This window comes from Silurus aristotelis (genome assembly GCF_946808225.1).
Source record: "Silurus aristotelis genome assembly, chromosome: 7".
Taxonomy (NCBI): Eukaryota; Metazoa; Chordata; class Actinopteri; order Siluriformes; family Siluridae; genus Silurus; species Silurus aristotelis.
Window position 1 is genome coordinate 26484704 of NC_139580.1, and position 22704 is coordinate 26507407.

Below are 22704 nucleotides of genomic sequence, written 5' to 3' on the forward strand. Positions count from 1 at the left end.
TTGCCTGCACTGCTTATTCTGAAGACTCTGAGGAAGGTTCCTTTGACCATGGCATTAAAACGTAAGTCAGTGTTTCTGAGAATTTAGGGCAGCACAAAAGGAACCCTGATGCTTCATCACAGACCAAAATATACTCAGACATAACATAATGGCCACCTGCTTAATATTGTGTTTGTTCTCCTTTTGGCTACAGGAGCTCGTCTGCTGGATCGGATCACACAGACCAGCCTTCGCTCCTCACGTGGCCGCCCACGACCCTGTCACCGGTTCACCACTGTTCCTTTCTTGGAGCACTTTTGATAGATACAGACCACTGCAGACTTGGGACATCCCACAAGAGCTGCAGTTTTGGAGATGCTCTGACCCAGACGTCTAGACGTCACAATTTGGTCCTTGTCAAACCTTTACGTTTGCCCATTTTTCCTGCTTCTAACATGTCAACTTCGAGGACAAAATGTTCGCTTGCTGACTTATAATATCCCACTCACCCAACAGGTGCCACGATGAAGAGATAATCAGTGTTATTCACTTAGTCATAATGTTAGAATGCCATGATGTTATGCCTGATTGGTGTACTTATATATCAGCATGAATATACACTAAATATACTAAAATACAACAGGATGACTACATGGACTTTAACGCTCTTCTGCCGATCCAAAAAAAAATAAAAAATTATAAATCCTGGACTTTGAAAACTACATATAATTTTTCGATTGCCGTAATGATCTACGATCAGAATATGTACAGAAAATGAAGAAGAAAAAAATATCCTTTGAGCTTCACATCTATGTGATGATGTTACATTTCAGCTCTCATTTTCAGCATCAGGTCTTGTTTCACATATTAAGAACTGGTTTGTATATAATAAAAAACTGCATCTACCACAGCATCGAATGCGTGTGCATATACTATTACTCAGCATGGTCACAAGCTTACTAGTAAAATCTGCTTTCAATCCATTCTATTATAGGACAGGATTTTCTCTTGGAGCTGTAATCCTTCCATATTATCACTCACTAACAGAGGGAATAATGAAGGAGCAACTTTACAATGTAGGATGTGCTAATAAGTGTTTCCAACAACAAATACATCCATAGCTAGTATCATTTTCATCCTAGAACATAAAGCATACATGGTAGAATTTCAGGTCAGCTGGAGCGATTGAAATTCACTTTCTTGATACTTTTGTGTCAATTATATGACTTTTACATACATTAAATGTTATTACAGATCATAATAAATAGGGCGAAACTTGGCCCACTGCTGCGCTCCCTTTCACTGGCCTCCAATAGCTTCACGTATCAGATTCAAAACACTGATGCTTGCCTACAAGGCTAAAGTTGGACCAGCACCATCTTATCTCAGAGACCTCATCACATCTCGCACTGCACCACGCTGTGAGATCCTCCAGCACTGCTCAACTGGTACCACCTTCTCTCAGAATGAGAGGTAAGTATACTTCAAGGTTCTTTTCTGTTCTGGCACCGTGGTGGTGGGGTGAACTTCCCCTAGATGTCCGTACAGCAGAGTCCATGGCTATCTTCAAGCGACGATTGAAGACCTACCTCTTCTTGAAACACTTAAATTAGCACTTTCAAAGTTGTAGAATTGTAGAATTTTTATATTAAGTTTGTAATCTTGTGTACCAGTGTAGATTTATTCATTACTAGAGACTTTAAGCACTTCTGTACGTCGCTCTGGATGAGGGCGTCTGCTAAATGCCGCAAATGTAAATGTTTATAATCATCTACAGTTGAATATAAAAACCAGGGTTTTCAAGATTAGAAAATGTTTTTATTTTATTAAAGAACACCTGATTTTGCCTCCAATAACTCAAGATATCTTAAGATATTGGATTTTGGATTGGAAGATGCCCACTAAACTCTCCCTGCTGGGCCCCTGAGAAAGGCCCTTAACCCTCAATTGCTCAGTTGTAAGTCGATCTGGATAAGTGTGAGTCTGCCAACTGACAGATCTGTAAATCAAATATCAGGAAAGTACCTCCATATTTTATTGATTTTAGAGACACAAAGATTCAATTAATAAAAAAAAATTACATACGTACAATTTATGGATATGTATTTCATTCTGCATCATATTTCCAGGGACATTTCAGATCGGTCTTAACACATGATGCATTCAGGTAATACAGAATTCCCAAAGAGCTTACGTGTGTGTGTGTGTGTGTGTGTGTGTGTGTGTGTGTGTGTGAGCAGTGTTTCCTGGCAGGCAGGATGATGAGGTCTTCAGTCGATAATGTGGGAAGCATTAAAGCTTGTTATGCTGAAAAACAGCCTGAGGCTTCACTATAATGTTAAAAAAGGATCAAGAGTTACAAATATTTTCTTAAAATAAAAGAAAAAAATATCCATCACACACACTGGCTATGATGTCCCATTGTCCCATGTATGTAGGTATTATCCATTATCTTTGGTAAAGGAATAACTGCTGTAAATATTAAGTTTCTAGATTAAGTACGGGAGGTTTATTTGTCTAGGCTACATTCAGACACTGGCTCAAAATTTGCATAATTGTAAAGAGTTCAGGAAAGAAACGAGGTGCAGTTCTTTAACAACAGAGGTTTAGCGATTTTCAGCAGGTCCAAGTTCGGATCCAGTGACCTGCCCAAACCTTCCAGGACCATGATCGCAAACACAATGGAAGCAAAGTTGCTCTCCAGCTTCACCTGCGAACACAAGGACAAATGTTTGCAAATTTATAAATAATAAAAATAATCATTATTCAGTATTCACAGCGGTTGCCATATCACTCAAAATTCAGCTCAGGTGCATTCTGTTTCACTGAACATACTTAAGATGTTTCTACAACTTGACTGGAGTCTACCTGTGGGAAATTAAGTTGATTGGACATGATTTGGAAAGGCACACACCTGTCTATATGAGGTCCCACAGTTAACAATGCATGTCAGACAACAAACTAATTGTCTGTAGACCTCAGAGACAGGATTGTAAAGAGGCACAAATCTGGTGAAGGGAACAGACATTTCTGTAGTATTAAAGGTCCCAATGAGCACAGTCGCCTCCATTATCCGTAAATGGAAGAAGTTTGGAACCTCCAGGACTGCCAGGGCCACCAGGCCAAACTGAGCGATCGGGGAAGAAGGGCTTTGGTCATGGAGGTGCTCAAAAATCCAAAAGCCATTCTGAAAGAGCTTCAGAATTTCTCTGTGGAGAGAGGAGAACCTTCCAGAAAAACAACCATGTCTGCAACACTCCACTAATCAGGCCTGTATTGTAGAGTGGCCAGACGGACGCCACTCCTCAGTAAAAGGCACATGACAGCCCACCTAGAGTTTGCCAAAAGGTTCCTGAAAGACTCTCAGACCATGAGAAACAGAGATTGAACACTTTGGCCTGAATGCCAGGTGTGATGTCTGGAAAAAAAACATGCTCATCGTCTCATCGCCTAGCCAATACCATCCCTACAGTGAAACATGGTGGTGGCAGCATCATGCTGTGGGGATGTTTTTAGTGACAGGAACTGGGAGACTGTGTCAGGATCGAGGGGAAGATAAATGCAGAAATGTACAGAGACGTCCATAATGAAAATCTGCTCCAGAGCACTCTGGACCTCAGACTGGGGCGACGGTTCATCTTCCGACATTACAACAACCTTGAGCACAGCCAGGATAACAAAGCAGTGGCTACAGGACAACTCTGTTAACGAGTGGCCCAGCCAGAGCCAAGACTTGAACCCGAGTGAACATCTCTGGAGAGATCTGAAAATAGCTGTTCACTGACTCTTCTCATCCAACCTGATGGAGCTTGAGAAGTTCGGCAAAGTAGAATGGGGAAAAACTGCCAAGATTGTAGCATCAAACTCAAAAAGACTTGAGGCTGTAATTGGTGCCAAAAGTGCTGTGCTTCTTTTTTTCTTTTAAGAAATTTGCATGGGGTATTGTTTGTAGAAAATAATGAATTTATTCAAATTGGGAATAAGGCTGAAACGTAAAAAAATTTGGAAAACGTGAAGCGCTGTGAATATACTGGATGCACTGTAGGACCATCGTCAATTTTATATTCCTATGTCAAATACAAAAAACTTGGGAAAAAATGTCATTAAAAACAGAATGCAAAGATTAAAAAACCTGTAAACTCATTTTATTCAGAGTAGAACATAGAAAACGTGAGAAAAAAAATGTTTACTAAAAAGAAGAAACAGGAGGAACATTTTGCAATTATATACAGTATATAAAAGACTATCTTAGAGAAACAGAATTGTGATGGGCGGAGGTTAACCAACTACAAAAAATTTAATTAAAAACGTCTATAAAACGTCAATTTAATGTTCCTCAGCATCAAACTGCGAAGACTTTGAATATCAAAAGATTCAAAAAGAAAAATTCCTCTCCGCAAGAGACAAAGACAACCAATCAATATTGGATGCCTGTGATATTTGGTCCCTCAGGAAGCACTGCATTAAAAATAAGCATGATTCGAAAAATTGAAGTCACTGCATGTGCTCAGAAACACCTCCAGAAATCATTGTCTGTGAACACACCATGCCGTCCACAGTCTTTTTTGGGCCGAAGCACATTTAAAATGGAATGAGCCAAAGGTGGTAACCTTCTGTAGTTCATTTGAAATTCTTTTCCTCTTGAGGTACCAGTGACTAGTGTTCCTGTTTCTTTCTTCTCTTCAGATCTACCTGATTCATCCTGACACCCTTCCTCTGGATTAAATTCTCTTTAATTGGAGACCATTCTGTGTGAGGATGGTTCCACATGAACAGTCTAAAGATCCACAAAGTTACTGAGCAAATCGAGGAGTACACCTCCACCATCATAAATCTGAAATGAATGCACATTCGCTGTCACCCAGATGAGGATGGGTTTCTTTTTGAACCTGGTTCCTCTTAAGGTTTCTTCCTCATGTGCTCTCAGGGAGTTTTTCTTTGCCACAGTCGGCACTCGCTCGCTCATTAGGGATAAACTTAAAAATGATACGGAACAAACTTATAGGCACTATAGGCATTTTAACGCTATAACCTTTATCTCTATAAAGCTGCTTTAGGACAATGCCCATTGTTAAAAGCGCTACACAAATAAAACTGATTTTTTGCAAACCATTGATGGATCCTCTGGACTAAAGAAGAGTGGGACCAGTGGGCATATGATCCGAGAGCCTAGTTCAAAGACATAATATTTTTATATGGAGCCGCTGTGGCGACCCCAATGGGAGAAGCCGAAAGAAAGTTTATATGCTGAAATACACTGACCACCACCTGAATTTAACTAAGCAAATAAGTAAGAGCGTTATTAAACCCTAACTGATGCAGTGAGCAGCTTCTCATTTCCTAAACAACCATATCGGAAGACACTGTGATCTTGGAAAGGATGTTAATCTGTTTCAGAATGGTCAAATTACTGGCATGCATCGAGCAAAGAAAACATCTAAGGAGCATAACGATTGTACTCTGGAGCAATGAAAGGAGGTCATGTGGTCTGATGAGTCTAGATTTACACTGTTCCATCATGCCTAGTGCCTACCTGTACCTAGCCTGTGGGGGCAGTGCTATGATCTGGGGTTGCTGCAGTTGGTCAGGTCTCGGTTCAACAAGGTTTTGTGCCCAAAAAATGAGGTCAGCTGACTACCTGAATATACTTAATGACCAGGTTATTCCAAAAATAATTTTTTTCTTTCCTGATGGCACAGGCATATTCCAAGATGGCAATGCCAGGATTCATCGGGCTTAAATTGTAAAAGACTGGTTCAGGGAGCATGAGACATAATAAGACACAGAGTCCAGACCTTAACCCCATTGAGAATCTTTGGAATGTGCTTCAAGAAGACTTCAAGATATCGAAGAAAAAAAATGACTGCAACTCTGGAGAGGAATAAATGTCGTGACATTGCAGAAGTTTATCGAAACGATGCCACGGCAATTGCGTGCCGTAATCAACGCTGTGTATAAAAATAAAAAATTGGTATCCGTATGGGTAACAAAGAAATTTCACAAACGATTCAATGCAAACATCATATTGTGCATCTTATTCGTTACCCCGCCCAGTTTGTGAAATCGCTTTGGATTTTTTCCTCTTGCATTTTATAGATTAGAATAAAAATGAGCAAATCTTTCCACTTTTCCTGTTTCTTTTTATGTATTAATAGCTCACACTGTCGGGAACTGTGTGTGTACCTTTTGGCTAACACTGTGTATGTGTGTGCTCTTATGTAAACCCTTCACCTACCTTGTGGCGGATTAGCAAGCCGAACACCCGCGACAGCAGCTCCGACACCTGAATCTTTACACAATTACAAAGCAAAACATGATTAAACATTTATATTTAAGTCACCTAAAGGAACACTTTGATAAGAAATGTGTGTGTGTGTGTGTGTGTGTGTGTGTGTGTGTGTAGTAGGCATGTGGTTGTACCTTCCCCAGAGACAGCGTCTCGCTCACAGCAAGGTCCACGAGCTCAGCCATTTCCTTTTTGAAGCGTGGCACATCCTGGCATTCGTTGGCCCTGGCATGGTGTAGAATCAGCTCTGCTACCTGCTCCCCCTTACATGCATAAAAGCATTACACAATATGCAAGTTTTTCTTTACATAGTGCCTATGCAAATGAACTCTAATACCTCATGAGTCATTACCTGTTGGAGAACGACGGCAGTAAATACGGCTCTCAGGTTTCGCAGGTCTTCTTCGCTCAGCTGGGCTACGATTCCTGCGTCCAGCAGTACCAGCTGTAAGGGAGGAGGTGAAGGTCTCATGCTAACCACCACAGTGTCCCACAGATCTGTCAGAGTGGCTTTGTCCTGGCCCGAGACCCCCTGATCCACCTGAACAAGGATATTCCCTGGATGCAGGTCTCCATGGACAAAATTATCCACAAACACCTACACAGAAACAAAGCCACGTCGACACAAATGAACACAACTAACATGGCGGAGAACTTATGACACACACATTATATGTACACACACCGATCAGGCATAACATGATAAGGGAATAACACTGATTATCTCTTCATCATGGCACCTGTTAGTGGGTGGGATATTAGGCAGCAAGTGAACATTTTGTCCTCAAAGTTGGAGTCTAAGAAGCAGGAAAAATGGGCGAGCGTAAGGATTTGAGTTTGACCCTGGCCAAATTGTGACGTCTAGACGACTGGGTCAGAGCATCTCCAAAGTGGTTCAAGGAACCAGCGTCAAGGTCATGGGCGGCCGAGGCTCATTAATGCACGTGGAAAACGAAAGCTGCTCCGTGTGGTTCGAACTAACAGACGAGCTCCGGTAGCTCACATTGCTGAAGAAGTTAATGCTGTTGATACTCGATGGATCATTAGTGTTTTGGCTAGCCATTCAAACCTCTCCACCACCATGGGCAAGACTAAAGAGCTGTCAAAGGACGTCAGGGATGAAATCGTAGACCTGCACAAGGCTGAAATGGGCTACAAGTTGCCGTGGCCATAGGTTTTGAGTCATCATCATGCTGGAAGACCCGTCCACCACCCATCTTTAGTGTTCTGGCTAAGTCCAGAAGGTTCTCATCCAAGATTCTACAGTGCATGGCCCCGTGGTGACGTCTTCCTCTACCCTCAGCAGACAAACAGTCCCAAAGCAGAATGTTTCCTCCTCCATATTTGACAGTGGGGATTTCTCTGTGTTCAAACACAGGTGAGTAGAGTTGATGCCAAAGAGCTACATTTTGCTCTTATCTGACCACATCAGATGTCTCTGAATCATTCAGATGTTCACTAGCAGACTTCAGACAGGTCTGTTCATGTACATTCTTGAGCAGAAGGACTTTGGTGTGTAACCAATGGTTTTCTTGGTGACTGTGGTCTCAGCACCCTTGAGATCATTAACAAGCTCCTCCTGTGCGATTCTGGGCTGATCCTTCACCTTTCTCAGAATCCTCCTCACCTCATGAGGTGAGATTTTGTGTGCAGTTTCAAATAGATTGACTCATCTTGTATTCCGTCCCTTTTCCAATTATCGCACCAACAGTGGCCTCTTTCTCACCTCAAGCTTCTTGCTGATGGTCTTGTAGCTTATTCCATCCTTGTGCAGGTCTACAGTTTTTTGGTCTTTCCCATGGTGATGGAGAGGTTTGAATGGAAGAGGTTGATTCTGTGACTGGTGTCTTTTATACACATAACGAGTTGATATTAGGAGTTCTACAGGACTAATTTGGGTGTGTGGGAGTCAGAATTCTTGCTGGTTGGTGTGGGATCAAATTCTTTTCACTTGATCAAATACAAAATAATTTATATATATAATATTTTTTATCCCCACACTGTACATCCTCACCTCATCCTACATTATAAGTAAAAGCATTTAAGTCTGTATGTCATGAGTATGCATGCGAGTCCGATACGCACCATTTTCAGTAGCGTGTCCACCCCCATGCGGGCAATTCTCTGCTTCATAGCCACAGAAACATCTGATTTAAGGTAGTTCGAAATGGGTTCACTCTCCTTAAATTAAAAAAAACCGAAAAACTATTGGAACGACAAAATCCGAGAAGACGACCATACAGACCAGCCACTAAGTGCCAAGACACTGACTGACCTCATACGTCTCAACCAGGACAGTACTTGTGACAAATGGTCTTAATGGTGTTGGAAACTTGACATATTCCAAATCCTTGAAGTTGTTCTTGAACTTCTCCATGTTCTTGGCTTCGAAACGAAGGTCAATCTGCAGGCGAAGGTTTTAAAAAATACATTTGTGAATAAATTAAATGAACGCAGGGTTTGTAAAGAATATCTGGGGAACGTTAGTACTACCTGCTTGGTCATAAGCTTCTCAAATTCATCCACGATTTCAGGGAGACTGAGCCACTTCAGGCCTGGTAAGCAGCTGATGAGCATGCTGCCTGCCTTCATCAGAATCAGGTCTATCTGAACTTGTCTCCTGATGCCAGGATGAAGCACCTGCATGGAAATGTAGGAACATTTTTTGCAACACTTTTCCATACAATAACGAAAATGATTATATAACGCGGTGAATGTGGATGAGGTAAAAATACACACACACACACACACACACACACACACACACACACACACACACACACACACACACACACACACACACACACAATACTGTCAAAAGTTTGTGGACACCTGGTGATAAATATGGTATTTGTTTTTTAAGGTACTTTATCAGATCAGAGCTCAATAGCAGGACACTCAAGATCTTCCTCGCCAAACCATGTACAGTCAACCATATCTTTATAAAACTCATGCTGGAACAGGTTCGGGTTTTCAAGTTCAAGTGGACGCAAATTTTTATTATACCGCATCCAAAGTCATCCTATACAATTGTGTAACTTTAGCTTTGTGGTAACAGTTTGATGTAGAATTATATATGGCAGAAAGGTGAGGTGTCCCAATACATTTGTCCATACAGTGTTTTGTGTGTGTGTGTGTGTGTGTGTGTGTGTGTGTCTATATATACACACACACAGACAGTTATTTTACCTTTCAGAAGTTACAGTACCTTAATTGCTACTGGTATTAACCCCTTATACTCTTCATGTCTAAGCTCAGCAGAACCTCCATCCAAGTTCTCAGACATCTCTCCATCTCCTTTCTCTGACCCCCATAAATAACCCAAAGTGCCTCCCAAACCAGGAACCTCCCAGGCTTCCAGGAGATCCTCCTTCTCAAGCCCCTCCACCAGCTGCTGGAATGCTGGGTCTTTCACACTTGCCACACAAGCCTTGGCCCGATACACCTGTGCCACACATCCTGAGCCCACAGGCTCCTTACTCTCAAAGACGAAGAGCTGCCTCCATCCTTCCCCAAAGGCTCGGCTCAGACATTGCTTAGTGTGATTCCAAGAATGCGGATGCACCTTGACATGGAGGCGAGAAAATCGATCGCAGAATTCCTGAGAGAAGATGTCTCGTCGTGTACTTGCCCACTGGCCCAGTTTGATAAACGTCGGCCCGGATGTCTCTGTGACCCAGAGCAGGGCGTTAAGCCAGCATGTGGCCCAGTGCTTCGAGAGCAGGCTTAGTGGGTACAGAAGCAACAATGGGCTAAATTTCAGCAGGAGGACCAAGGCACGGATGCCCAGCCTGAACACAAAGGTCAGTCTGTGGACCTGCACTTTGGCAAGGGTCTTTTTCTCTGTAGTTCTCCGAGAAAGCACTGCCTCCTGGGCTGAAGCGTAAGTAAATCCACTTGCCGCCCAACACCACAACACCATCTTTGGGGTTTGAGAAAGAATCTGATAGCTCCTTTTTACCAACAAAGTTCTGGATGGGATCATTCGAATGGACACTGAGACTCTCTGAATGGTAAACCTGAGGCTTCGGAAAACAACCTTAGTGCAAAATACAGACATTTTTGACATTGTATATCCTTAGCATCAGTTAGTAATATATATTGGTGCAAAATTCACATTTCAGCTACATGTGTATATAGATGAGGCTCCTATGGACACACTGCATTAACAACTGATCCACATTATTGCACTGAATCATTATTAAAGCTTGTAAACCGACGCATGCGCACTGAGCTACACCGAAGTATAAATACCTATAAGGTGTATCACCTACTGTATACAGGAAACATCAGGCTATAGACGATCAATAAAACTGATCGATAAAATCAATAAACGTTTATTTGAACTATTCTGCTAATAAGTACGACTCGTTATACAGCACCGGCTCAGCCACATCACCCTGAAACAGCACATGGTTGCGTTTATGTGTTCATTCATCCTTGCTATGAAATTTGGCCGCACTCTCTTCGGTGCCACCGTTAAATCCTTCCGGCTAGGTTTTTACGACAGTAATATGGTGTTCCGCGTTAGTAAGAAGCGTTCCGGGGTGTTTTGTATAAAACATTACAGATTTAGTAACATCTATTGCGAAATTTATTTAAAAAATTATAATGATATGGTAATTGTTGCTGTTTTTATTTTTCTTCTTAACCAGTAATGTTTCTTTCAAATCTCTGGAAGTACAATATACTCAGTGCTAAGTGCAACTTGACTATAACCACACACGTTTCTGATGTCAAATAGACAAAAAAAAGAAAAAGAAAAAGCACCACATGTGGAACCAAACAGTGGATAACTCATTTATGAACTTCTTAGAGACCAAATAGTAGTCCCAGAAATGTCCAAAGGTTCAGTTCTCAAGTATTTAATACAGTAAGACTTCCTCAGACAAACATTGATCAGACATAATTTCATGACCACGACTCAGGCATAACATTATGTCCACCTGCCTAATATTGTGTTGGACCAACTGTTGCTGCCAAAACATTTTTGAGGAATTTGAGCTACAACTGACCATAAGATTGCTATGTGCTTTTCAAATATTTCATTCCACATTTAGGCCTATTTGCTGTTATAATAATCTGAGAAGATGTTCATTTCGAAGTGTGCTTGTGAAGATTTGAGCTCATTCAGCTACAAGGTTGTTAAATAAACCAGATACTGATGGAGGATGAGGTGAGGATATACACCAATCAGGCATAACATTATCACCATTTACGAATATTGTGTTTGTCCCCCGTTTACTGCAAAATTACTCCTGACCTGTTGAGCATTAACAGCATTAACGTCTTCAGCAATGTGATCTACAGGAGCTCGTCTGTTGGATCGGACCACACAGTCCAGCTTTCGCTCCCCACGTGCATCAATGAGCCTCGGCCGCCCATGACCCTGTCACCGGTTCACCACTGTTCCTTCCTTGGACCACGTTTAATAGATACTGACCACTGCAGACGAGGAAACCCCACAAGAGCTGCAGGTTTGGAGATGCTCTGACCCAGTCGTCTAGACGTCACAATTTGGCCCTTGTTAAACTCTCTTAAATCCATTTTTCCTGCTTCTAACACACCAACTTTGAGGATAAAATGCAATTCCTGCCTAATAATATCCCTCCCACTAACAGGTGCCATGATGAAGATATAATCAGTGTTATTTACTTCACCGCTCATAATTTTATAATGAAATAATGTTATGCCTGTTCTGTACACTACACTCTAACACTACATATGAGTACCTTTCTAAAAAAGTTCCCTCATATGAATAAAATTCACTCATCCCTAATGTATGCTAAATTTTAACATTGGTGAATGTTATATATACAATAATAACTTATTTAATCTATGATAGCAAGCATATGAAACTTTTTGTCTAGACCCAGAGACACAGAAACTTTAGTTCAATGCTCACTTTATTTCATATACACTATATGGACAAAAGTATTGGGACACCTGAATTTCCCAGTCATATGTGGCTCTTTTGCAAACTGATATCGCAGGGCACACAATAGACACCCAATTGTACAGGGTGTCTTTGGATGTAGTAGCGTGTATTTTTCCCTTCACTTGAACTGGGAGACTCAAACATGTTCCAGCATGACGATGCCTATGTACACAAAAGCAAACTCCATGAATATATGGTTTTCATGGGCTGGAGTGGAAAATCTCCTGCTATAGAGTTCTGACCTCAACCAACTTTTGGATGAATTGGAACACTGACTGCACCCCAGACCTCCTCACCTCACCTTCATCAGTACCTGACTTTACTAAAACGCTTGTGTCTGAATGAGCAAAATCTCCACAAGCACACTCCAAAATCTAGTGAAACATCTTTCCAGAAGAGTGGAGGGAATTCTAAAGCAAATTGGGACTAAATGTGGAATGTGATGCTCCAGAGCACATACCATACTTATGACCAGGTGTCCGCAAACCTTTGGCAGTATAGTGCATGTTCCTGTCTACTAAATAATATGATCTTGTAAAAGAAGACAAAGCACACGTTTGCAAAGATTTATTTGAAATATATGATTCAAGGATTACCAATAGAACAAAATGGGGTGATAAAATGAAAAGAAACCAGTCAGTCAATCATAGATAAGAGAGAATGAAATATCACAATTTTTATTTGGAGCTGCAGTTTTGTGCATTGTGCTCTTCTTTTTGTGTTTTTTAAGAGGAGAAATTGAGAAATAACCGAAACTGTTCTTTTTTTTCTTAACCTTTAAACAGTTAAGCAAATATTGTTGATAAAATGTTTTATATTTCCTGAACATTCTAGTTATTTTGTATCACACAAGAGTATGTCTTCATATTTATACAATACACCAGACACTTGTAAAGGTAAGTCAATTCGACGTTAAAAGTGAGATTTTGGAGCGCTAGCATCAAAAGAAATGGAGATAATGTAAAAAGGAAACAGTTTTGTGATATTTATTTGCAAAATATTATGCTACCAAAAAAGCTACAGCAGCTACAGTATGGGATTGGCTGCTTTACACTATTTTGTCCATCAGGGGCTGCTAGTGAGCACTTGATTGTTCACTGGTGTAAAATTCTTCGATCCTCAGAAAAGAATGAGTAGATTGGATCGAGCTGACAGGAAATCTATAGGAACTGAAATAATCACTCTGTACAACTATGGTGAGCAAAAAAGCATCCCAAACTGCACCTTATATCCATCCTTACGGTTTATAACTTTTAAAAGCAAAATAACACACCAGGATCCATTCCTGTCAGCCAAGAACTGGAGTATATTGCTATTATGTGAAAAGACTCATCAAATCAAATCAAACAGCTGAAGACCAAGGTTTTTTTGTACAGGTCTTATTTTAACTGTAACTTTTAATTTAAGAGCCCCATAATGACTCACATTCGTGTTTGTCTCCCATTCTGACAAGAGTGGACAACAGTTGGGTCATTTTTTACTGAGCATTGCAAGATACACAGATATGTCACATCAACAACAAACAACAAAATTAATAATAATTCATTTTCTTTCATGTAGGCTGTTCACTGTTTAGGAAAATGGAAATATTGTTATTTTATTTTTTTAAATAATAATAATAAATTAGAAATAATATTATGGCCAAATGGCCTGCGGGAAGAAGGACATTCGGCCATAATATTATTTCTAATTTATTAAAACTATAAAAAGGAATTAAATCAGGAAACACCCAGGATCTAGTACTGGACCTCCCTCTCCTTCGTCACTCATTTCGGCACAAATTTTTTTTTGCACTATGACACTTGAACTTGAACAGCACAGTGCCACTTTATATCACACCATACTGCACATGGACTCTTTAAGGACAATCACACTTAATTACTTTATGGCAGATATTGGAAGTACAAATGACTCATTCATGTATATCATATATTTGATATAGTTTATCATTTTTATTTATCTACCTTTTTTTTCTGTTTTATTTTTATCCTTAGTTCTATCCATTTTATGCTTAAATGCTGGACAGTCGAATGAAGCATAACATCACATTCTGCTGTCTTTTAGAAAAGATCTGTTTGATGTACAGGCAGTTATTGATGCTCACAGATACTCTCTACAGGAAGTTCGAAAATCTTGATGAACTTTGCCTGCAGAGATATTTAAATATCACGTTCCAGCACCCTTTCACATGGTAATGGATTGCCTTTTACATCAGAGAAATTTCATCTGTTGCTCTTGTTTTGTTTCGAACCCAATTCGTGCTCATTTACTAAATCAGCAGGTTACATACATCATTGCTGAAAATGGCTCTAATGCCGAATTGCATTCGGGCCAAAAACTACAAGCTTACACCATATTGCATAACAGTTATGTTCTCTTTTAACATTCACGTTGATGAATTGCTGTCATTATAGTCAATTTCGTTGATTATTGCAGCTCTACTGTTTGTGGTTTCTGTTTTAAAAACGTTTTACCTTGTAGCTTGCTTTATCTGAAGGCAAATGTACGCTTATATTTCACTATATATCACAATTAAAGCTGCAAAATTGTTTCTGTGGCTTCATTGTTACAGCAAATAGGGTTGGGTGGATCAGTCCTTGTACTGAAGCATAAATACAGGTATTGTATTAGAAGGATTGATTCCTACATTAAAATATCAAATTTTTTTTAACAATTGATTGATTGTATTGATTATATGTATTTTACAAACAAGTCAGCATTCTGTCCCTCATATATCATAGTCATAGTCATAGTCATATATTGTTCATAACCTCTTTATCACTGTAAAGCTTCTAAGGGACAATGTCCATTGTTAAAAGTGCTCCACAAATAAAACTGAATTGAAATGAATTAAATATATCTTGTGGATTACTGTGTCATCTGAACCTTCTGGGAGAATTTTTTTAAAAGAAGGAGAGTTGATCAATCAAAGAAAAAAAATGTTGAGTTTCTTGTATTCCTTTACAAAAGGAAGTGGAGGGAATGTAAAATCATCATGACAGTTTGAATAAAATTTGTCCAAAGTTTGTTGATTTATAATGTTTTGTAACCCCCAGTCTATTCGGTAAAGTCCAGTCTATTGTTGTATATTTTATCTTAATAATAATATCTTATGAATATATTGGTTTTGGTATCAAAATCAACAATACTGGTCTTAAAAGGACTTCATATCGAAAAGAAGGTTAGTGGTTTTGTCCAAACTGGTTTTCTACTATAATATGTCCTGGAAGTCTCAATTTTGAAGTGTGTCAAATACTTTCCGAGATTCGTGCTGGATCTCCGCAATGGTGTCAAAACTGTAACATTCGAGCTGGATCTTCAGGTGAATTCCCCAGAAGTCCACAGGAGCTAAACCTGGCGAGTAGGGTGAGGGCAGAATTGAGATGATGTGGATTGTTGACACAAGTTGCATGGTAGACGTGGTAACGCACGTGGCCAGGATAACACCGGTTCAAATTACACCATCATTTTTTTTAAGTTTTTGATATCATCTGGTACCTGTGATTGGTTAGTTCCCTTTTTGCACAGTTCACAGAAGAACACAGTAGGAAAAAAATCAGAGTGTAACACTTTACAGACCTGAGGTTTAGCTGTCATTTAAAGGGTTAATAAACATGTCCCCCATCCCTTATCCGGAACATCCCTAAACAGATGTTGCGTCCACATCTGTCTCTCCCTGCACTCAGACTCTCATTACCTTGTCTTGCTTCTCACAGATGTGGTGCTCATTATGATAATTAGTAGCTTTTGATAGTAGTTAGTAGAACATTGAGACTCGTTTTGTTGCTACATGTATTTTGCTCTATTTTTCGGCAGAATACAGACGATACACAATAAAAACAGGCAACCATATTTTGCTGATTGGGGCAAATTATTTTATACTATAATGACACCATGTTTCTTTACAGTTTTATCCTCCCTATGGCTATAAAGCTTTAAGAAAATCTCATACAGCTACCACTTTTACCTTCTATTTTTGTATTACTTAAAAGTTTTAAATGCAACAGGACCTTCTGCTCATTTGCCTTCTTGTCTTTTAGAGCAAAACTAAAAAAAACAAAAAAACAACTGCATGCAACAAAGAACATGTATGTGCATTTCTACACAAAAAGTTGCCAGTATCTGTGTGAAATGCGATCCACTACTTCTCCAGCCTCCTCCTCTCTTGAATACAAGCCAGAAGTAATTTCTAAACCTCTTGCTCTTTCCCCATGTCCAGCAATGGTGCCTCTGGATTGTTTTATGGAGTTACATGTGAACAGAACTGAGTGAGTGTGGGATCTGTGAACTGTGAGAAGGAAAAATCCAGAATCGAAAGCGTTCTTTTGGTTTTCTTCAAAGTTTGGAAGAACCTCGAATAATTCCACATCGGGGCTTTGGAGTGATGCAACATGAAAAGTGTATGCATGATGGTCAGGAGTTTGGAATTTTGAAAGCCAGTAATGCCACAATGTTCTGTGGTGTATACACTCTATTATATGTCAGGGTAGAAAGTACTGTTCTGTTAAACAGCATGTCCATCAGTGGTTCATATATTTAAAAACATTTTATGGAGGCCCATGATAAGTTTTAGCCTTTTTTGCTTGTATGTTAAAGTGGGAATTGGCAGTTTGATCAAGTTGGGGAGAAAAAAAAAACAGGCAACATTTAAACAAGTACATTTCAGTCATGACCATTATCAGGATAGTGTGTAGATTTGTGTAGAAAGGTTTGTTGTTGGTGGAATTTATCTGCTAGCGTGTTGGAACACTGCTTTGTTAGGCATGTTCTAACATATAGGGGTCAAGAACCATAGATCTATCCAGGTGGTGCTGGGAAGGTGGAGTGTGGAACAGAAATATGCATACACACAGATGATAAGCTGCAGTGATTGTATTAAGAGAGCCAAACAGCACAAAGTTAGAATTTTATGGCTGAAATATTGACATTTTATAAATGGTTAAAATACGGTTCAATGTTTTTAAACTTAAAACCGTATTTTAACCATTTTTAAAATGTCTATATTTCTGTTCCACACTCTACCTATCTGTTTTTGTAACCAACAATAACAGATATCGTTTTTTTTTTTTTTTTTTTTTTTTAACAAAACCACAGGATGATTTTATTTAGCATTTTGTTTTATGCTTTGAAAGAAAAAAAAAAACTCCCTTAGATGTTATGAGGAAGAAACCTTGAGTGGAACCCGACTCAAAAGGGGAACCCATCCTCATTTGGGTGATATATTTGTATTAGCGAATACATAAATTATTTTATTTGTCCATTGAATACTAATGATTCTTCTACTTTGTGACATGATACAATCATTGTATTTGTTAACTAAAGATCCCTTTTTAAAAAATTGCTTCACTACTTTGTTTTTTTTAGTTTGTTCTGGCATGTTAAAGAGGCTGTTGTGTTGATTTTGGTTAATGCAGCATTCAGGTGTGCAGTTTGATTCATATTTTAGGAAACAAAACATAACAAATCAACTGTTTTTGGCTTTTCACTAACACGTGTCTTGGTGTTGAGGACTAGTGCATCTTTGAGCCTCAACTTTAATATGAATCAAATACTCAAGTACTGTTCAAATGAGATACTCTGAGATTTTTACTCAAGTCATATTGTAATTGGTGATTTATCAATGTAGTAAGTAATCTCCAGGCTCTTCTCAACCTGCTCCCTACTCTCACTAAAAATAACAATATAATCCGCAAAAATCATAGTCCATGGAGACTCCTGTCTGACCTCGTCCATCAATCTGTCCATCACCACTGCAAACAGAAAAGGGCTCAGAGCTGATCCTTGATGCAGTCCAACCTCTACCTTGAACCAGTCTGTCGTTCCTGCTGCACACTTCACTGCTGTCACGCTGTCTTCATACATGTCCTGCACGACCCTCACATACTTCTCTGCCACACCTGACTTCTTCATACAACACACCTACAACTCCTCTCTCCGCACCCTGTTGTACACTTTCTCTAAATCCACAAGCACACAATGCAACTCCTTCTGACCTTCTTTATACTTCTCTATCAACATTCTCAAAGCAAATAATGCGTCTGTGGTGCTCTTCCTCTCTCCCCTCTGGCATAAAACCATACTGTTGCTCACAGATGGTCACCTCTTCTCTCAGCCTGGCTTCCACTACTCTTTCCCATAACTTCATGGTGTGACTGATCAACTTTATTCCCCTGTAGTTACTGCAGGTCTGCACACCTCCCTTATTCTTAAAGATCTGTAAAGATCCAGCACACTCCTTCTCCATTTCTCAGGCATCCTCTCACCTTCCAAAATCTTGTTAAACAATCTGGTTAAAAACTCCACTGCATCTCTCCTAAACATCTCCATGCTTCTACCGGTATGTCATCTGGTCCAACTGACTTTCCACTCTTCATCCTCTTAATCGCTGCTTTCACTTCATCATTACTGAAGTACATATAGTCAAAAGTACATATATTGAATTATAAATGTAGTTGAGTAGAGAGTAAAAGTCACATATACTTTTGTTAGTCAGTAAAATTAGAAAGTATACAAAAAATACTCAAGTACAGTAACAAAGGAGATTTACTGAAATTCTGTACACTGTATATATCTAACTTGATACACATGGGTCTAATGAATGTTTTGGTTTCTCTGGCCATTCAGCTTTGCTTTCTTCTGCAGCTAAAACAGGACACTTCATCACCAAGACAACCAGACCTCCAATCACTGGGCCAGCTGCAGATTAGTTCAGCAGTAGGGGGTGGAGGGATAATGGGAAAGGGGAGGAGGGAGAGAAGGAGAGAAAGAGGGATAGAGTGGGAGGGGGGTCTTGGTGTGTGAGAGAGAGAGAGAGAGAGAGAGAGAGAGAGAGAGAGAGAGGAGGGAGGGGTGGGAAAAGTGCAGAGAAAGAGCATGTGAGAGAGAAGAAGAGGAAGGCAAGAGTGCAGAGAGAAGCAGGAGGGAGAGATAAGGTTGCCTGGGCTGAAGTTGGTGAAGATAGTTTTAGAGTTTGGTTCTTGTTTCTTTCTCATTGCACACTTGGTGGGGGTGAAGCCTCGAGGGCCATCCAGAGGAACAGAAGAAGATCAAGGAAAGAGTGTTTGGAAAAAGAAGGAGGGGGAAAAAAGAAAACGAAAAATAATAAAAAGTAGAAGAAGAAAAAGAAGAGGAAGAAGGACTGGCTGCTCCAGGAGGAATCACTGAGTGGATGTTGGCGTACTCAGTAGTGTCAGGTTTCGCAAAATGAAAGACCACTACAAGAGCGCTTCTGCAAGGCTCAACCAACCAAGCCAGGTACAGCAGTCTGTGTGTGTGTGTGTGTGTGCTTGATAAAAAAGCATTTTCTTCTAATCAAGTTTTCAACACTTGGGTTTAAATCAGATGAGCTGGAATCCAGCCGAACGATCATGTTTGTGTGAAGACAGTGTGTGAGTGTAGCTCTGTGGAAGATACTCCTATCCGAACTTCTCCTCCATTCGGACACTAAGTGGCAGACAGGGTTCACTCAGAGGTGTTTCTTCACTAAGGGAGAGGTGTGTGTTAAATAGATGCATTCCAGTGCAGGCAGGGAGAGACAGCACAGATAGAGAAGTGGGTAATTGGATAAGTGAGGCGAGTCATTTGAACCCACAGAACAATGGTCTCTCTTCACCGCTCCACTGAAAGAGATAGAGTGAAAGGGGAGGTGGTAAACACAGAGCAGCTGGAGTAAAGATAACTTGCACCAAACAGCACTGTGTTTACTATCACCATTGCCAACACATGTGTGTAAAGCATGTGAACTCCTTCTGTGTATGTATAGTATGTATGTGTATATATATATATATATATATATATATATATATATATATATATATATATATATATATATATATATAGCTCAGCGGTTAAGGCTCTGGGTTACTGATTGAAATGTCGGGGGTTTCAAGCCCTGGTATCACCAAGTTGACACTCTTGGGCCCCTGCATTAGGCCCTTAACCCTCCAGGGGTGCTGTGTCATGGCTTACTCTGTGTTCTGAGCAATGTAGGAAGCAGGGGGCAGAGCACAAAGTAAGCCATGATACAGCACCCATTTTATATATATATATATTTTTATATATATATATATATATATATATATATATATATATATATATATATATATATATATATACAGTGAGGAAAATAAGTATTTGAACACCCTGCTATTTTGCAAGTTCTCCCACTTAGAAATCATGGAGGGGTCTGAAATTGTCATCGTAGGTGCATGTCCACTGTGAGAGACATAATCTAAAAAAAAAATCCAGAAATCACAATATATGATTTTTAAACTATTTATTTGTATGATACAGTTGCAAATAAGTATTTGAACACCTGTCTATCAGCTAGAATTCTGACCCTCAAAGACCTGTTAGTCTGCCTTTAAAATGTCCACCTCCACTACATTTATTATCCTAAATTAGATGCACCTGTTTGAGGTCGTTAGCTGCATAAAGACACCTGTCCACCCCATACAATCAGTAAGAATCCAACTACTAACATGGCCAAGACCAAAGAGCTGTCCAAAGACACTAGAGACAAAATTGTACACCTCCACAAGGCTGGAAAGGGCTACGGGGAAATTGCCAAGCAGCTTGGTGAAAAAAGGTCCACTGTTGGAGCAATCATTAGAAAATGGAAGAAGCTAAACATGACTGTCAATCTCCCTCGGACTGGGGCTCCATGCAAGATCTCACCTCGTGGGGTCTCAATGATCCTAAGAAAGGTGAGAAATCAGCCCAGAACTACACAGGAGGAGCTGGTCAATGACCTGAAAAGAGCTGGGACCACCGTTTCCAAGGTTACTGTTGGTAATACACTAAGACGTCATGGTTTGAAATCATGCATGGAACCGAAGGTTCCCCTGCTTAAACCAGCACATGTCCAGGCATGTCTTAAGTTTGCCAATGACCATTTGGATGATCCAGAGGAGTCATGGGAGAAAGTCATGTGGTCAGATGAGACCAAAATAGAACTTTTGGGTCATAATTCCACTAAACGTGTTTGGAGGAAGAAGAATGATGAGTACCATCCCAAGAACACCATCCCTACTGTGAAACATGGGGGTGGTAGCATCATGCTTTGGGGGTGTTTTTCTGCACATGGGACAGGGTGACTGCACTGTATTAAGGAGAGGATGACTGGGGCCATGTATTGCGAGATTTTGGGGAACAACCTCCTTCCCTCAGTTAGAGCATTGAAGATGGGTCGAGGCTGGGTCTTCCAACATGACAATGACCCGAAGCACACAGCCAGGATAACCAAGGAGTGGCTCTGTAAGAAGCATATCAAGGTTCTGGCGTGGCCTAGCCAGTCTCCAGACCTAAACCCAATAGAGAATCTTTGGAGGGAGCTCAAACTCCGTGTTTCTCAGCGACAGGCCATAAACCTGACTGATCTAGAGAAGATCTGTGTGGAGGAGTGGGCCAAAATCCCCCCTGCAGTGTGTGCAAACCTGGTGAAAAACTACAGGAAACGTTTGACCTCTGTAATTGCAAACAAAGGCTACTGTACCAAATATTAACATTGACTTTCTCAGGTGTTCAAATACTTATTTGCAGCTGTATCATACAAATAAATAGTTAAAAAATCATACATTGTGATTTCTGGATTTTTTTTTTTAGATTATGTTTCTCACAGTGGACATGCACCTACGATGACAATTTCAGACCCCTCCATGATTTCTAAGTGGGAGAACTTGCAAAATAGCAGGGTGTTCAAATACTTATTTTCCTCACTGTATATATGTTGGTACTCTTAAAGGCATGAATCTGAGTCTGGCTTGCAATGTTTCCACACTTGCAGCCACACACAACCTAAAAAAAAAAGACTTCTAAGAGAAATAAAAGTCTGATTGAATTTCTGAGCTGTTTCCGGGTGACTCTCAGCCCTGTCACGTATCCACTGACTCATATTCATGCTATTGTTAATGTTCCCGAGTGTCCAACTCACCTCTTCAGCATGTTACAGGCTTAAGGTACCAAGCATGCAATTAATGTCCAGAGACACAGTTTATTACGCTTCGGATCTCCAGGTGGTCGAGAATGTTTCAAAGAGGATTTTCTACAGCAGGATGAGTTGTGTATGGCAGTAAAACCAGTGTGTGCATTGAAAGGAATTTTGGACAGGAGCCTGGTCACATTGGAGTCTGCTGTAATGGGACTGCAGGCCTGTTTTAGGGGAAAGGCTGATTACACTGATCTCGTCATAACTCAAGGATGCATACAGGAAAAAAGCAAAGGATTATCATCCTACTTGATATGTTTAAGATAAGATAAGATATACCTTTATTCGTCCCACAGTGGGGAAATTTCTTTGTTACAACAGCAAAGAAAGAAAAAAAATAAATAAATGCAAATATATAAAAGAATAGACAATATAAAAGAATAGACATATAGTATACAGTATATACACAACACAATGTATAAATACAAATAAGGAAAAAAAGTACGTATTGCAGGTAGTATTGCACACAGGTGGGATTATTACACAGTTAAACAGTAATAACAGTCTAACATAGCA

General features: G+C 40.0%; 2 protein-coding genes across 4 annotated transcripts in view; one reads left to right on the forward strand and one right to left on the reverse strand.

The window, feature by feature from the left end:
* Positions 1–1992: 1992 nt before the first annotated feature.
* adck2 (aarF domain containing kinase 2) lies at positions 1993–10769 on the reverse strand. Its single transcript, XM_083546349.1, has 8 exons — positions 9474–10769; positions 8759–8905; positions 8541–8669; positions 8351–8446; positions 6618–6863; positions 6400–6528; positions 6215–6268; positions 1993–2689 (listed from the first exon to the last, which is right to left on the reverse strand). The coding sequence occupies exons 1-8, from the start codon at positions 10332–10334 to the stop codon at positions 2546–2548; spliced, it is 1806 nt and encodes a 601-aa protein (XP_083402475.1). The 5' UTR covers positions 10335–10769; the 3' UTR covers positions 1993–2545.
* Positions 10770–18976: 8207 nt separating this feature from the next.
* Positions 18977–22704, forward strand: part of LOC310728578 (DENN domain-containing protein 2A) — a 38232-nt gene continuing 34504 nt past the window's right edge. For 2 of the 3 annotated variants that reach the window (XM_083546232.1, XM_083546233.1), the window contains exon 1: positions 19047–19457. The gene's annotated coding sequence lies outside the window, so the exon portion shown is untranslated. Of the gene's footprint in view, positions 19458–22704 lie in introns of all 3 variants that reach the window. The other variant, XM_083546234.1, reaches the window with a different exon arrangement.